We start from the raw sequence: 16,486 nt of genomic DNA on the forward strand, positions 1-16,486 counted from the left end.
AAAGTAAGGTTTTAAATAAAAATATTCCATTAAAAATATGTAAATTTTCACATACTTGTATCATTTTGACAATGATAAAATATTGGATAAGAGTAATGGATTTATAAATAATTACAGCAAATCTACAACAGTCTTTATTATGTTTCTCCATTTGACCTTTATATAGTGTATCAATGTACATGTTTTATGTATAAATAAAAATACCAATATAATTTGTATTATACAGTTTCATATTTAATTGGATATATAATGTAACAATAGATAAATGTGTATGTATTCAATTTTTTAAGATTTGTACAAGTGACTTGCGACAGCATTCTGTATAACAATAAAGTAACAAGCTGTTATTTAAAGAAGTAAATATAATTTACAAACAGTGCTTTAGCGCATGTGTCCCACATTATAAAGTTATCTTGGAAGTGTATATAATACTTTTTTACGTTTTAATAAATCACTTTCAATGTAACAGTTTATATCCTGTTTCACTAAGCTATATGTATATATATGTATATATCGATCATGTTAAGCAAATAAAAAAAATAGTATATAAAACACTTTCATTTATACTTGGGAGAATTTTTGTTTCCAAATTTCTATCTTTTCACTTCTGATTTCTTCTTTAATACATTAGTACATCAAGAACGCGAGAACGCTTTGATGTAATAAATGAGGAATTGGATGGAAAATATGGAAGTTCTAACAGTTATTCTTAAAATGTAATTGGTTTATCCTTACATTGATCAATACAAAAACTAGTGAAACGTTTAAGGAACTTTGGATACTCCCTTTTATAAACAGCACGTAAGACAGATGCTGGAGCCCAACCACCAGGATTAACTGTTGATCAAACAAAACAATGTTATGAATACATTGAAAGAATACATCAATAAAAAATTATGTCATACGAACCAACAGAACAATAAGTTATTTTGCATGTTATATTTTCTCTTTTTATTTCATCTTCATCTTTTGGAGGATCAATGAAAGTTTGACATACAAGACAAACAGTTAGATAAACCCTCACACATTTTCCAGTATTTGGCTGCAAAAATATTTTATTGTCGGTAGATTGTAAACAAAAGTAAATATTTTCAAGTACATAGAAAACTTACTGGGTAATCAGGATGTTCTGTACTATGATTACAAACTATCCATAAATCCTGTGCATCAGGATCTTGATCATCAGAGACTCGACGCATATGCGACCAAAATAATGCGTCTCTTTGACTCGCTGGCCAAATTCGCTTATGCGTTTGTAGAAATATTAAGGTATCTTTAGAAACGTTTTCAACTACATTCATATCTTCAAGTGTAGCTTCCCACCCTGTTCTATACTCAGGGCTAAAGAATATTTCACAAACTTCATGACCTGTGACTCCTTTTACGACATGACAGGCTTTCAAAGGGTCTACCACTAAACCATCCGCTTCTTCTTCACGTCTGTACATTCGCATATCACCATCTTCAGCAAATAATTGCCATCCACCAGCGCCTACTCCAAGGCGCGCATAATGTAACTGTTCCATCGTTATTTTCTCTATCTAAACGCAAGTTTGATAACAAGGAAATCAGTGTTATAATATTGTAACATAAATGTGGTATATTTTAAAAATGAATAGTTACCTCTGGCCAAAGTCTATGCTTAACTGCTGACATGGTAGGAGTAGTTAGAATTGAAACTGATTTTTGTTTCAAACGATCTCTCAACTGATTTTCTTCGTCAATTTTATCTAATCCAGTCTCTACTGCATCATAGAATTCTTCATCACAGAGAGCACTATGTGGACCTTCCTTAAACATTAAAATTTTGGTTTACATATATTTATAATGTAAATAGTGCACATAAATAAATATTCAAAGTGTACATTATGTGCAGAAACACTTTAACTGAATTGTATAATATTTTTAAAATATTAAATATTTCAAAAAAGTATTTTACTAATTTATACAACCCAACCTCATAATCTGGACCTCCATGAATAAGAACTCTAGGTCTAGGAGAGTCAGTTTGATGTGTTGAAACCTGATCTTTTAAAACTTTGTAAAGTTCTTGCACTTTTCGTTTTTTCTCAACTTCTTTTTCCCATCTACGACGCCATGCATCTTCTCGTTGTACCATTAATTCAACACAATGTTGTAATGTTGCTAATACACCTTCACTAGTTGCTTTAAATGTTATTGCTTCACCCTTAAAGTCTACAGACTGTTCAGCTGGATTAAACATTGTCTCAACTTTATTTTCTGAAACAAATATTGTTTATTTGATAGAAGAAAAAAAAAACAATTAGTTTAAAACATCAAAGAAAATGTGAAACAACTGAATACAGGACAAATGAATACATATGAACAGAAATTATCACTTTACATACCTTTCGAGGAAATATTTTTAGCATTCTCTGCACAATTATCAAAATACTTTTGTAAAGTATCAACTTGTTTGATCAAAATATCTCTAAATGTCTCAAGTTCTGCTAACTTTTCCTTCAATCCTCTAACTCCACGTTTAGTAAAGCTTCCTGCACTTGTAATAGATTGTGTATTTGATATAAGTGAAATGGCACTACCATGTCTCTTTAGACTATTTTCACTTCCATAACCAGATTCTGACTGTTTGAAATGAACATACATATATTTTAATTAGAGTAAAGGAACATTTGTTAAGTTTGCATACATTGAAATAATCTGCTTAATCCACACAACACAACTGCAATACCTTGTAAGATTTTAAAACATCTACCCAACGCTGCTTTTCTTCTGGACTGCTTGCTCTTAAATACCATACCAAGCAATCATTTACAGACACATCAAATCTACATTCATCAAATTCATGAGCCTAACAAGACAAATAAAGTAGAGTAATATCATGAGTTTTCACTGAATGTATCAAGAGAACAAACATAAAACTATCTGTTTCTTACTAGTTCATACCTTAATATTAGCTTTATATAAGCTTATTGAACCTCGACATCCAAATCCACTGTCCTGCTCGGATTTGTAATAAGATAAAGTACCATCTTTGAGAACAATAAATCTAGTTTGCCAGCCATGTATATAATTTGTCCATTTGGATAATGTACCCTGAAGTTCTGGAACGACAACTCCATCCGAACCTTCTTCATCTACATCATCAGCATCTATTTCTGCTTCCATACATTCGATATCCTCATTGGCAAGACGAACTGTTTCTATTTCATCGGCCATTCTTACCAGTAAATCTCAGTTTCAATGTTAATTACTTTTAAAATAAACTCAACATACCCAAAATAATATTTTTAGTTATCTCGACGCGGGATAATTTATCGATAACCAGTTAGTCTACAGTAGTTTAAAAATTGCAAAGTAATCGTTCAGTAATCGTTCGCGACATATGTTTCAAAACATGTTGATTATTAATTATCATACGTAACCTTATGTAAAATGTCTTATCATATAAATGAGACATCAACAGCTTGTATTTTTTCGCAAATAACAAGACTAAGTAGCAAATAGAAAATCAACAGTTTTACTTTAGCGGTGTTTTCATGAATGTTACATGTGCGCTATAATCTTTGTTGATTGGCCATATTCTTGCAAATTGTACATTCCAAATTTTTCATAAATATTAAATATCACTTTTATATATTAAATAAATTACACTTTTCTTAAATTAATAGTGAGTGAAAGAATACAGTAGAAATGCAACGTAATTATGTTTCCTTTTTTACAGTAGAAGTTAAATATATGCAATTCGAGTATCGATTAAATATATCGATAAGTATCGAAAAATGCATCTGGTTTGAAAGCTATTTAGAGACCGCCAAGTTCAGCAGATTATCATGCGTACACGTGAAAACATTATGGTTGGTTCAACAGTATCCCCAAAAACAATGTTATTCGCAACATTTTTTATTCTATTTTGTGTGATATCGGATGCATCGGTGCATAGATTAAACGTTCCAAGAGTTTTATTACCGGTGTTTAATGATTTTGCTGTAAATTTTACACTTGAAGTTACTGACGGTGCTTGCTATCAATGGTAACGACTATTTCTGTTTTAATGCTAATGCATTGTTTTATTATTTATTTGTTGAAATTTCTTATTTATTTAAGCATATTTTTATTATTGTAATTTAAAGTTTTTAAGTTTTTTTTTAAGTCAAACGTAATTGTTTGTATTATAACCCTGTTGTAAAATTATATTTAAAATCACAAATTTATTCAATGATAGGTCAACATCACGTTTAGATATTATACAACTGATTCCTATAAATGAAAATGTAGAAAGGACTTGTTCTTCTGCTATACTGATTCAAACAATAACAAGAGAATCAACTAGAAACACAGCAATAGTATTGGCAGAAGATGTCAATACTGGACAATTTTTAAGATGTGATGTTATTGTTGATGCCATTTTTTCTTTAAATCTTGTAACAACCACAAGGGAATTAATTATAGAAGAAGCACCAGAAGCATTTGAAGTACGCGCATATGATGAACAAGGTAAATGTTGTATTAAAGTTATAGTCACTAAATTTTCAAAAGTTTTTAAAATGTATATAAATTTTGCTTGTAATATGCTTCAATAGGAAATGAATTCACAACTCTTGCGGGAGTAGAATTTTTTTGGAGTATAGATAATACTGATAGGCATATGATAGATATTAAAATACCAAATGATGTTTTAAGATTCATGACATATCAAGAATCACAATATGAAACCCCACAAACAGTTGCTGCATTAGATGCAATTGGTAAAAAAGGACATGTTGTATTATTGGAAGGAACAAAAACTGGCACAGCAAAGGTATCAATGGGTTTATTACACTTTTTAAGTAAAACCATTTTACAAACAAAGCAAAAACATTTATTTCATTGTAGGTTTCTGTGAAATTACCTTATCCAGAATATAAACATGTTCCACCAATAGAAGTTGAATTGATTGTAATAGCTAATTTAATTATCATTCCATCAGATATTACAGTTATGGCATATGATAGCTTTAAATATAAAATAATGCAGGTAAGTGTCTTATTATTTATGATATATTTTAGATATGAATATAATTCAATTATTAAATGGTAATATATTTATAGGCTTGCCAAGGTCGTTTAGAAGAAATAAATTTACCATCTAGCCAGTACTATTTAGAAGCAGAAAATCCGAACATATTAGAAATTGATAATGATCATGATTTTGCATATGCTAAATTTTTAGGACGTACAAAAGTATTCTTACATGACAAGAATGTTCGCGATGAATATCCCGTTATTTTACCATCTGCTACAGTTAACGTGAATGATGTAGCTTACATAACTCTTGCTGTTTTACCTAATAGAAATTGGGGTTTAATACTTGGTCATACTCATGAAATTGTAGTTGAATTGTATGACAGTAAAGATCATAAATTCCACATTGGGGAAGGTGTTGAAGTATCAGTGAAGCTAGATGAATATTACTTTCAACCAAAATCAATAACACAAAATGGTACTTACATTGTTGGTGTACCTGTTACATGTGGAACAATGACTGTTGAGGCTACACTTTATGGTATAATTAATAAACATGGTAAAAAAGTTCCTCTTGCTTCACGTCCTACTACAAGAGCTGAACTTTTAATACATACTCCAGTCATTATTCAACCTAAAGTATTGGCTGTTCCATGGGATTTTAAAGCTAAATCAAGGTTACTTGCAATGTATTAATTTTTTTCCAATGATAATTGGAATTTTATTAAACTTGTTTCCTTTTTTTCTTCTTATTATAGGTATGATATAGTGTTAAAAGCAAATGGAGGAGATGGATCATATGTATGGTCAAGCAAGCATCCATCCATAGCAACAATCTCTCAAAATGGAGGGATAAGAATTTTAGCAGCAGGTGCTACAGAAATAAATGTTGCAATGACAAGAAATCAGTATAATAAAGATACAGCAAGAGTGTATGTATTATCTCCTTCAAAATTAAAAGTAATTGAATACAGTATGGAAGCAGCTGTAGGAGAACCAATTTATCTTCATATTGCACTATATGGAAAGTTAATTAATGGAACAGATTCCAAAGAAATACCTTTCAATGACTGTGGAGATATCAATTTTGAGACGTACATTCCAGATGGTAATTTTGTACAAACTGATAATAAGATCATAGAACCCATAGGAATTGCATGTGCCGTTATAGCAGTCACCAGCGTAGATATCGGAACATCCGAAGTAACAGTAGTATATAATGCTAATGGCCAATACTTAACCGATAATATCACCGTATCGGCGTATGAAACTTTAATAGCAGTACATCCAAGTACTAAAGAGAGTTTATTAACAGTGGGTTCTTCAAGAAAAATAGTTTTTAAAGGTGGACCTCATCCATGGTCTAGCAAGCCTCAAAGTTATTCACAGAAAATTCAGGTTTCTGATAAAAAAATTGCTGAGGTAATAGAACATCAAAATTCGCCAGCTGGAATATATGATTTGTCCGTTTTTGAAGTAATGTGTAAAGCCCTTGGAGAGGTACATGTAACATACACAATTTCAAATATTCCTTTACTGCCAAATTGTAAAAGTACATATGCATCCGAAATGGTGAAAATTATATGCGGTAAACCCAGACATATTTATCTTCAGCCTGAATTTAAAGACAGTAAAAACTGCCCCATCAGTCTTAATACAGAAAGAATAATGGCACATAGCAATAAAAATTTAAAGCTAATTACAATAGTAAAAGACGAAGAAGGTAGAACTTTCGATAATATTACGAGTTTACACATTGAATGGAACTTAAAACCCTCGTCTATAAGTTTTGTAGAAATGCCCACTGGTTCTATAGAGGAAACAGTTACAGATATGAATGTAGTTTTACCAAAGAATTATTATCAAAATGTTATTTTTAAAAAGCATTTTGGTACTCTTACGTTAACAGCTAAAGTTACAGGCTATCAAAAATATATACTAAGCAAATTAAAAATAATACCTGAATGGCCACCTTTTGCTATTGAAACTGAAAGAAAAATTTATGAAACTCCTCATATAGAGGCTTCTATAGAAATAGTTTTAGTCAATGATACCAGTATTAACCCTAGTAAATTAATGGTGTTAAATGATCCTACTGGAAAGTATTACCTGCAAGTGAGTCAAGGTTCTGGTTACTACGAGTTTGTATTGAGTGCAGATGATATTGCAGATGTTCGATATATAGAGTCGACAAAAGCAATTAGTTTTGTTCCAAAAAAGTCTGGAGTACTTCATTTATCTTTGGTAGATCTTTGTTTGCCTTCAAAACCGGCTGAAGTCACAATTGAAATACAGCAACTTGCCGTAATAGAAATAGAAACAGTGAATAAAATTGAAAAGGGGAAATGTATAGTAGCGGCATTAAAACTTTATGATACAAATGGTCATATTATAAAATTGCCATCTTTAAGTGCTTTAGAATTTAAAGCTGAAATCGATAACGAAGGTATAGAAGTTAAACAATTACCTGCTAGTGAACATGGTAATCCTCCTTATAGTCAGTTATTGTATATGATATATGGAATGGCAGAAGGAGAATCGCAATTAACTTTTGTGAGTAAAGGCGGCGAAAAAGAAATACAAAGTGAATCAGCGACTATTCAAGTCTTCGTTCCTTTAAGAGTTTTTCCAAAAAATTTAACAATACTAGTGGGGACTGTTTATCAAGTGCAAACAACAGGAGGTCCATCAAATGCGGAAATTGAATTCTTTACAAAAAATAACGATATCCTTAATGTTGACCACAATGGTATATTTGAGGGAAAATCAGTTGGACAAACGAAAGTTATTGTTAGAGCGATAGGTCTTAATGCTAAAGGCAACAAGGTGATATATTCTGAAGATCATGCGGATATACACGTGTTGTATCTTGAAGGAGTTAAAATTGTTGTGCCAACGAGTAGAGTAAAAGTAGGTGCAACGTTACCACTTTGGGCGTTTGGTATCCCGGAACATTTAACTCCCCTTATTATAGGATCTATGCAGTTACCATTAATTTTTATGTGGTCATCCAGTGATTCCAATTTAATAACTTTGCATAATATGTACGAAGGTACTGGCATTAATATAAGATATCAGAATGAGGTATCTTTGAGAGCTAAGGCAATTGGTCCTGGATTGGCAACTATTTATTTAAATGTTACAATGCCATCTAATATTCTAGCTGGTTTTAAAAATGATGTAACATACACTACATTTTTAAAAGTTGAAATTTTTGAAGAATTACGTTTAACGCATCAGGGAGTACCTTTCAATGTGCCAGTAATACTAATGTCTCCAAACTCTGTTTTAAAATTACGAACGAGTCGTGACAAACATGGTTCAACTACATACAAATTATTGTCAACTATGCATGGAAGTGATGCTGAGGATTTACATGCCTTAACACCAGCATCCAAAACTGTTACTATTGATAAAAATGGTATTATAAAGGCTGGTGAAAATTTGGGAAAAATACTTATTTCTATTACAAATACAGAAGCATATAATTTGAAACAATCAATAACTGTTATTGTTGAAGTAAGATTATTGTATTTTTTAAAGTATAAATTTGATTGGAAATTTGCAAGAAATTTATGTTACAATCATTTTATCTACAGGTCAAACCCATCCATTATATGATGCTATCTTTAAAATCAATTTTACGAATACGAAATGGGGAAGAATTAAACATGTTACCCAAAGGAATGGAATTGGATTATATTCTAGAATATTACGACAATGTTGGATCAAAGTTTCATGCTGCAGAAGTCGATGCTAAAACTATATTAAATCGGGCTGATTTGGCTTCATTTGTTAAAAGTTCTGAAAGTGTAGTTACTGCAAAATTTATTGAGAATGGAGATCTTGTTGTTAAAGCATACAATGAAAGGTATCCTAATGCAATGTTTGATTATGTACACATGATGATCGGCGATATAGTTTTTCCAACAAAGGTACTTTATACATTTTTGTGATTTTATTTGTTATAAATAATATTATTTTATACATCATATATTAATTAAGTTTATGTTGCATTATAGACAACGCTAACGGTGGGCGATATAGTATGCTTTTCAATGCCACTTCTCTCTCCTGATGGTGATCCAGGTTACTGGCAATCCTCAGCTCCTGAAGTTTTAACTGTAGATCCTATTACAGGAATAGGACGAGCGAGGAATGTTGGATATGCAGTAGTAAAACACAGTCTTGCAACTCATATGCAAGGTGAAATAGAAGTTAATATTCAACCTATTGCAAAGGTATTGTATTTAGTGAATTATGTAAAAATACACATTAATATTTTATCAAGCTACATATATCATTTTGAAAATGCAGATATCAATTGTCCCATTAAGGGGTCGAAATATTACTGGAACTGAAACATTTAGTGTTCCTCTCGTACTTAAGAGTAAGGATGAACAAGTTAAAGAAAATAATGTTTTATCTAGAGGATTAGGAGGCTGTAGAACGTTTAGTTCTTTTACTTTAAATTCGTATCCTTACACATGTAACATACAATTGGTTTCATCGACTTCTACTATCGGAGTAAAAGATTTGTTTCTTGTTAAACCACGATTTGATATTACAACTGGTTAGTAATTAATTTAAACCTATGGTATAACAAAGTTCGTCATTACTTAATTACTTCCTAATTATTTGTTATAGGTTTTTATTATTGTGATGTAATGCCAATGGGTTCTCCAAATATAATTTCCAGTACATTAGAAAGCCGTATTCAAATAAATGCACAAAGTAAGGATATTGAAGCTGTACCTTTAGAAGTTACATATCTTCCACCTGTTTATGTTGATGCCAAGGAAATCGTTTTCATTAACGCTCATTCTCAAACCATACCAACTGCAACACTTGAAGTATATGGCCTTCAATCTGTATTGGATCATCTTACTGTAAGTTTAACTTTTTTCTTTAAGCAATTAAAATAGATTCGACGACATGTTTGTTCATATTAATTTATTTTAGATTGATACACCGGATGGATTAACTGTAAGTGCTCGGCAATACATTTCAAAATCTACAATGCAATATAAACTTCGTTTGATGCATAGTCAAGAGGAAATTCAAGGTCAAAAAGTTATCATTGCAAATGATATTACAAAACAAAATATATCTGTAAGTGAATAACAAAATAAGCACTGAACTTCGTTATTTATTGTAATTTATAATTATACCTTTTCTTTAGCTTTTCGTACGTGTAACGAAATACGAACATTTCATGCCGTTATCTGGAATTCATTGGGTAGATTATATGTATTTCCATCGCTATACATTTGGAACTTTTGCTGTTATTGTAATTACTTTCTTCTATAGTAAGTCTTCCTTAGTTTCAAAATATCTTATATTGTTTTCAATTTTCCGTCTGAATAATTGTTTAATTATTTTCTCATTTGTTTTGCAGTATGGAAAAATAAAATTACGAATATTGATTTAAATATCAAAAATAGAACAGTGTTTGGTATGTATGCTATTTTAATGTCGTAGTCGTTTCTCATTTTACTAAGTGAGTAATTGATATTTATTTTTTATAGCTGACAAATGTCCACCGCAATTGAAAAAGACTAGTACTGCGTGTTCAACTCCGTTAAATTGTACAAATATGTCTATGTCGCGGACTCCAGTTACACCAAACATGTTTGCATTTGATTTTCCTGTTTATGGCGATCCTCGTGGTCCTTATTCAACAAGTAAACGAAACAGATCAATGAATACATCTTAAAAAAATAGCTTCAATGTAAAGATACATTGTACTTATAATGGAGCTATAACGTATTAATTACATTTTTTTTGTAAACGTATATTCGAATTTCAAACAGGTGCCTTATTGTCACAAATTCATTTTTATTAGAAGGTGATTAATTATTTGAAAACAAAGGATTTTTATGTTGATTTTATGATGATGCTATCGCTATATTAATATTAGATAGTAGATATAAGACAATGTACATTCTGTAATATAAAATCTAAGTTATACAATTTTATACACAACAGAACTTGTGCAGTAGTTTGATGCAAGTATACTTTAACCATATGTTGGTTATGTTTGTTTTACAGATTTAAGGTATATGGTTCCTAGTCATATAACATAATTTGTATATGATATACATTTAGTTACTTGGTATATATGATCTCAAGTGACAATGCAAAGATAATAATAATTTCTTATTGTTTACTCACTTCTATCAAAGTTGAAATATTATATCAGTATCATACTACTTTATAATTTTTCTTATTTACATATAATATGTCTCATTTAATAAGTAATTTTTCATACCTTTTGCTACAAATAGTAATGTCATATAAACATTGTATAATTTTCATTTGTACAACAAGACTAAGTAATACCTATTAAGTATAAGACTATGTAAACATGTACTATATGCTATACAAATATAAAATGATTTTTAGCACTTGTTTACATTTGATCCACTTATGTCATAGATTAAAAATAAAAATGAAACAAAGTGTTTAAATTATTTATAAATATTAGGATGAATGCATATAATTAATGCTTTTTTGCAGTTTTAAGTAATTTTTCGTATTTACTTTTACTAGAATACCATAGTGCAAAAGGAATAGCTAATGAAGGTAATGTCATCACAGCAAATGCAGCCCAATCAATCTGAAATTTGAATAATTTGTTTCATTATATTCATTCGAGTGCTTACAATCATGTACCATTTAATTAACAGTTACTTACCACATGAGAAGAAAATTGCTTATCATAATCTCTAAATGATACAATTACTGCTTCACCAGGTTCACTACTTGCAGCAAACTGTAAACTACCAGCATCTTCCTTACGTCTATATAAAACTTCTGCTGATGTGAAATTGAAATATCCAAATTTTCGTGGCCTTACAACAACTGTATGACTAACATTTGTGTAAGGTGGGACACGATCTATCCTTGCATTTAATTCTCCACTCACATGGGTGAAATGATCAGGATGGAAAGAATTATCTGTGATTTCAACTTCCAATGCAGCTGCATTGCCAACATTGTAAACTGTATACTGTAAGTAAAAGGTTCTATGTTATGATACAGATGCTATGCATAAATTATTAATTAACATTATGAATAACTCATTTTTATATATACCTTGATTACAATGTCCATATTTTCTACAAGATATTTGTTAAGAAGTTGTTTTGATACTAATAACTTTGCAGCTTCATCCTCTTCTTCTGCATATGCAGTAATAATTAAAGCAGCCAATGCTGCTAATATTATATGCCACTTCATGCTAGAATATTCAAATATTAAACGAGATTATTGGTAAAAATCATATTATTCATAAAAATGTTGATTATATGTCATTCCTAACTTATGTTGTGACAAGATAGATGTAACTCTAATATAGTGTTATAAAAATATGTAAAATTAATAATACATTCACTGATTTCTATGAAAATCATCTGTATAATTTATAATATCTTAAAAATTGTACACACTTTATTCATAAAAAGCCGCTAATCTATGTTATTCAAACAGGTAAAATATTATGTTTACCGGAGTATTTCAAATAAGAACTAATCTTTTCAATTAATATTTTATATTACGTTCGAAAAAATTTCACCATTACAATACAGGGTTTAATTACTTTTATGCTAAATAATTATATGGTTTTTACCTTTCGGCACGGTATAACTCGTGTCACTCACGACAACGAAACACTTACTCCGTACGAAGAGCTGGAAGATACATTTGAGAGAAGTGCCAACAGCACACACTTTGATGCCACGTTTCGTTGAAGGAAAACACAGTCGCGCGAGCAATTAACTTCCGGTAACGGGTGTTTAATAAAATGGCGGTGAAAACAAATCGATGTTTTGTTGAGTGTACTCATAAATTTCATTGACAGAGAAGAACATATTTGTTTATGTGTAACACTATGTACCATAGATATTAATGAGAATACATAAATTGGGTTAAGTATTTCGAGTATGTTGTAAAGTAGTAAAACACTCTTGTCACAAACTCTTCTGGTGATTGACAAGTATATTAAATTCGAAATTTCGTATATTACCCATGAAACTTCTAAGTTTTTAGATAATTAAACTGAGTATCAATATAGTATTTTATATAATGGCTGCAAAAGTGTATCAACCGGACCAAGAATTAGAGACGAAAGTTAAAAAAGGTTAGGATTGTATATTTGTGGAATAAATACATTTTATTAAATTATACTTAAAATTGACGTTTTATTTTTTATATTTTTAGCAACGGAGCGTATATCTGAAAATATGCACATAGTGGCAAATGAACCATCTCTCGCATTTTATAGACTTCAAGAACATGTAAGAAAGGCATTACCTCCAATGGTAGAAAAGCGTGTAGAAGTGCTTGCTCTTCAACAGCAACTTTTAGGCAGATGTTATGATGTAGAGTATGCTGTAAGTGCTATTAAAACAATGCATGGTGCTGGGAAAAGTTTTGAGAACACTTTAGAATTCATCAAGAATGCAATATTCTTTAAACAACAATTGAAGTATGAAGAACAACGTAGACACAAAAAGGATGGAAATAGGGATTCTGTATACAAAAGATTATCTGCACACATTGCTACTTTAGATCACTTGCCAGATGAAATATCTGATGTTGTAAGAGAAACTGCTAATAGAGTAGAATCAATGATGAATCATGCTAGATATTCTACAGAGGTACAAAAACCAAATTGAACTTGACAAGTGACAAGTTGATATATTAAAATGTAATATTGTTATGAAGTACAGATATGGACGTTGTAAATAATATTAAATTCTGAATAATTTGACAGTATTTAAAGAATTACGCAAAAAAAAACGTATTATATGACATATTAAATAAAATTATTATTTCTGTATTCCGAGTAGTTGAATATTACAACATTTCTTGTATATTTAAAATATTTTCTTTTATTTTTCCTTATAATCTGATGAATATTAGTCAGGAATGGAAAAATGTATAAAAAACTAGTTCGTTGCAAAGATCGTTTTGAACTCTAAATGAGGTTGCATAGATGTCGTTAACATTCGTATAAGAGAGTGTTGTGTATTATCGGGAAGGTCGGTGTACAAAATGTTAATTAATATATGAAATTGTGATAAAAAAGTTTAAACATGATTGGTGTATATATTAATTTATAAGAATGACTCATCTGAAACATGTTTTATTTTTGGACAAGTTTTACGGTACGTTGATCATTCGATATTTCTGTTTCTTCTAGGTTATAATTGTTCGGTGTTCGCATGATATTTAATTTTTTAAAATAATCTTATTCTTTATTGATTGTTTCATTGTACAGCTGTAATTTTTTTCTCATAAACTTACTTTTGCCTTGGTACCTTCACGACAATGTATATAATCTCTAACTTGATTATATCAAATATTTTACTAACTTGACATTATGTAGGACACTACATGTTACCTACTTTTCAATTATTAGATTACTTATGTAATCTTTTGATTAATGTAACAGACACAATTCTATAATTTAGCGTTTTGTAACTTGAAAAATTAAGAATAGAGCATCATTTATAAATAAAGAATACTATATTGCTTTATAAAATTATAAACTTTTTGATACATCGCCAGAATTTGTTAAATTATTATTAAAAGTCTAGAAATAATATATTTTAACAGCTGTGTAATACAATGCTTAGAAATGTACAGTTAGTTGGTGAATTAAATTTTTGCGAATTGGTCGTAGTAAACGCGATCGTAAATATTAATGTTGAACCGTTTAATTCTGTACAGAATTGTTAGTCTATCGACGCGGAATTTCCAGGTAGATTGTATGGACAACACAAATGAATATGCTGTACGCGTTTCTTAAGAGAAACCGCGCCAATGCTTCGCGATTATAAAGTCATGGGTGCCGCGTTCTGTACGGACTTCAAATTGCACTTACTAAAAAGATCATGATTTAAGGATGAGCTTCGGATTCTATCGTGATATATTCGGAACTAGTTCGATAAACGACGAAGATTTGCAAAACGAGACTAAGTCGATTCTCGGAAGATTTTACTTGTACCGAATTTGCTCTTTTCAGCTAAAAGTAAGTGCTCGTTCTCTCGTCGTCTGTAAACAAACCATGTTTCGTGGAAACGCTCACCGATGTATTTAGAAAAATATACAGTAACCGTGTTTATGGTGAATCGTATTGATCGATCATGATTATGATGAAGTAATACGGTCCGTTAAATTCGAGTGAAATGACGAGGACGACAACTTTCCCGAAACGGTGTTGACCGTTTCTCTTGTATTTAAAGTAGTTCCGGGATGGATGAATCGTGCTTTTTAACCATCTATAAAATGATTCTAACTAAAGTGTTATTTGTCTTTCGTACAAATAGTCGAAGGATTTGGACCATTTTTTTGGTTAAAAGTTAACCTCTCGAATTGTTCCGCAAGTTTGCTTTCGATACTCTTAAATGAAATTTTCCACGAAACCCAAGCGTTCTCGTTGTTCTTAATTTAGGATTGACATTGAAATCTTAATATAGATCCATTATAAGTTTTATTTACATTTTTCGTGTAACCGGTGTGAACGTAGATGATTCTCAGGCACTACATGTTCCTTTCTACAAATTTCACGAAGAGTATATTATTTTTATTTCACTTGAGAATAGACAAGGACTCGGTCGTCAATTAAAACGTGTGGTGTACGGTACAACAGCATTCCCGTTTCCCTAATATCTGTGAAAATTGCGAAAGTTACATTGTCAAAGGCTGGTAGCGCGATCGTACTACTTACGAACCGCGCACATTACGTTTTACCGTTTGCCACTGGCCGGCGTATAATTGAACTTTTGTGAAACACGAAAAACGTGCTTTCACTTTGGCCGTGATGCTCGAATGGCTTTTCTATGAAATTTGTGAACCCCTTCGCAAGCGTCCGTAAGTCAACCGATAGTATGTAAGTTTGTATTGGTTCTCGCAAAAAAGAAAAAAAAAAATGTTCACACAAAGTTTTTGCGTAATTCTTTGCACAACCTTGTTACGATAATGAATCATTGTTGAATCGAGGCAGAGTTGTCTCAAACATCGGTGTATGTTTTACGTAGTTAAGATAAACATCTATCCATCAGCATTATAGTGCATCGTACCGAATCGTACTGTGCTGGATAAAAAGTAGCTCGTCCGCTGGTCCCATTCACGAGTTTGGCAATAATTGAGAGGCACGTGTTTCCACGCTCGTACTCACCAATGCGAAAGAGACAGCGTGAGGCTGGAAGCGCGGCGGGAAAAGCAAACAAACACAGAATTTCAAATCTTTACCCTCCGTCTGTTTCGGTAATTGCTTAAAGTTTGAATCATTTGTTGGTTACGTGAACGTGATGGTGCTTTCTTACGTTATCGAAATTCGTAATTCCTTACGACGGAGAGGTGTACCGCGGAGATAACAGGCACGTGCACGTGAAAGGTGAAAAGAGAGGGAGTCGAAAATTGCCGAGTGCAGTCGAAACAGGACGATCGTGTTTTCTGAAAGATCGATCGGGTTGCTCGAGCATAAGCGCAGC

At 31.2% G+C, this 16,486-nt stretch overlaps 4 protein-coding genes across 4 annotated transcripts; 2 read left to right on the forward strand and 2 right to left on the reverse strand.

Annotated features, from left to right (window-relative positions):
* Window positions 1-709: 709 nt before the first annotated feature.
* Window positions 710-3,490, reverse strand: LOC108580024 (collagen type IV alpha-3-binding protein). Its single transcript, XM_017943680.1, has 8 exons — window positions 2,929-3,490; window positions 2,714-2,833; window positions 2,370-2,607; window positions 1,958-2,241; window positions 1,624-1,791; window positions 1,113-1,541; window positions 910-1,042; window positions 710-837 (listed from the first exon to the last, which is right to left on the reverse strand). The coding sequence occupies exons 1-8, from the start codon at window positions 3,199-3,201 to the stop codon at window positions 710-712; spliced, it is 1,773 nt and encodes a 590-aa protein (XP_017799169.1). The 5' UTR covers window positions 3,202-3,490.
* Window positions 3,491-3,836: 346 nt separating this feature from the next.
* Window positions 3,837-10,701, forward strand: LOC108580087 (nuclear pore membrane glycoprotein 210). The gene is made up of 14 exons (XM_017943752.1): window positions 3,837-4,015; window positions 4,208-4,479; window positions 4,566-4,783; window positions 4,858-4,998; window positions 5,073-5,662; window positions 5,744-8,504; window positions 8,585-8,920; window positions 9,008-9,226; window positions 9,303-9,558; window positions 9,633-9,874; window positions 9,948-10,097; window positions 10,168-10,294; window positions 10,384-10,440; window positions 10,514-10,701. Exons 1-14 carry the CDS (start codon window positions 3,837-3,839, stop codon window positions 10,699-10,701), a joined length of 5,736 nt encoding a protein of 1,911 aa, XP_017799241.1.
* Window positions 10,702-11,487: 786 nt separating this feature from the next.
* On the reverse strand, window positions 11,488-12,667 carry LOC108580099 (translocon-associated protein subunit beta). Its single transcript, XM_017943764.1, has 4 exons — window positions 12,616-12,667; window positions 12,084-12,228; window positions 11,683-11,997; window positions 11,488-11,604 (listed from the first exon to the last, which is right to left on the reverse strand). Exons 2-4 carry the CDS (start codon window positions 12,225-12,227, stop codon window positions 11,488-11,490), a joined length of 576 nt encoding a protein of 191 aa, XP_017799253.1. The 5' UTR covers window position 12,228; window positions 12,616-12,667.
* Window positions 12,668-12,902: 235 nt separating this feature from the next.
* On the forward strand, window positions 12,903-13,663 carry LOC108579871 (protein MEF2BNB homolog). The gene is made up of 2 exons (XM_017943492.1): window positions 12,903-13,125; window positions 13,206-13,663. Exons 1-2 carry the CDS (start codon window positions 13,071-13,073, stop codon window positions 13,661-13,663), a joined length of 513 nt encoding a protein of 170 aa, XP_017798981.1. The 5' UTR covers window positions 12,903-13,070.
* The last annotated feature ends 2,823 nt before the right edge of the window (window positions 13,664-16,486 follow it).

The sequence above is a fragment of the Habropoda laboriosa genome, unplaced genomic scaffold (assembly GCF_001263275.1).
Source record: "Habropoda laboriosa isolate 0110345459 unplaced genomic scaffold, ASM126327v1 scaffold2, whole genome shotgun sequence".
Lineage (NCBI taxonomy): Eukaryota > Metazoa > Arthropoda > Insecta > Hymenoptera > Apidae > Habropoda > Habropoda laboriosa.

Coding starts and splice junctions, on each gene's coding strand:
- LOC108580024 (XM_017943680.1), bottom strand. CDS start 3,201: ATGGCCGATGAAATAGAAACAGTTCGTCTTGCCAATGAGGATATCGAA. Junction 2,608..2,713: donor ATGTTTTAAAATCTTACAAG/GTATTGCAGTTG, acceptor CATTTCAAACAG/TCAGAATCTGGTTATGGAAG. Junction 2,242..2,369: donor TAAAAATATTTCCTCGAAAG/GTATGTAAAGTG, acceptor TATTTGTTTCAG/AAAATAAAGTTGAGACAATG.
- LOC108580087 (XM_017943752.1), top strand. CDS start 3,837: ATGGTTGGTTCAACAGTATCCCCAAAAACAATGTTATTCGCAACATTT. Junction 5,663..5,743: donor GATTTTAAAGCTAAATCAAG/GTTACTTGCAAT, acceptor TTCTTATTATAG/GTATGATATAGTGTTAAAAG. Junction 10,098..10,167: donor TTACAAAACAAAATATATCT/GTAAGTGAATAA, acceptor CCTTTTCTTTAG/CTTTTCGTACGTGTAACGAA.
- LOC108580099 (XM_017943764.1), bottom strand. CDS start 12,227: ATGAAGTGGCATATAATATTAGCAGCATTGGCTGCTTTAATTATTACT. Junction 11,998..12,083: donor ATATGGACATTGTAATCAAG/GTATATATAAAA, acceptor TTTTACTTACAG/TATACAGTTTACAATGTTGG. Junction 11,605..11,682: donor AGCAATTTTCTTCTCATGTG/GTAAGTAACTGT, acceptor TTCAAATTTCAG/ATTGATTGGGCTGCATTTGC.
- LOC108579871 (XM_017943492.1), top strand. CDS start 13,071: ATGGCTGCAAAAGTGTATCAACCGGACCAAGAATTAGAGACGAAAGTT. Junction 13,126..13,205: donor AGAGACGAAAGTTAAAAAAG/GTTAGGATTGTA, acceptor TTATATTTTTAG/CAACGGAGCGTATATCTGAA.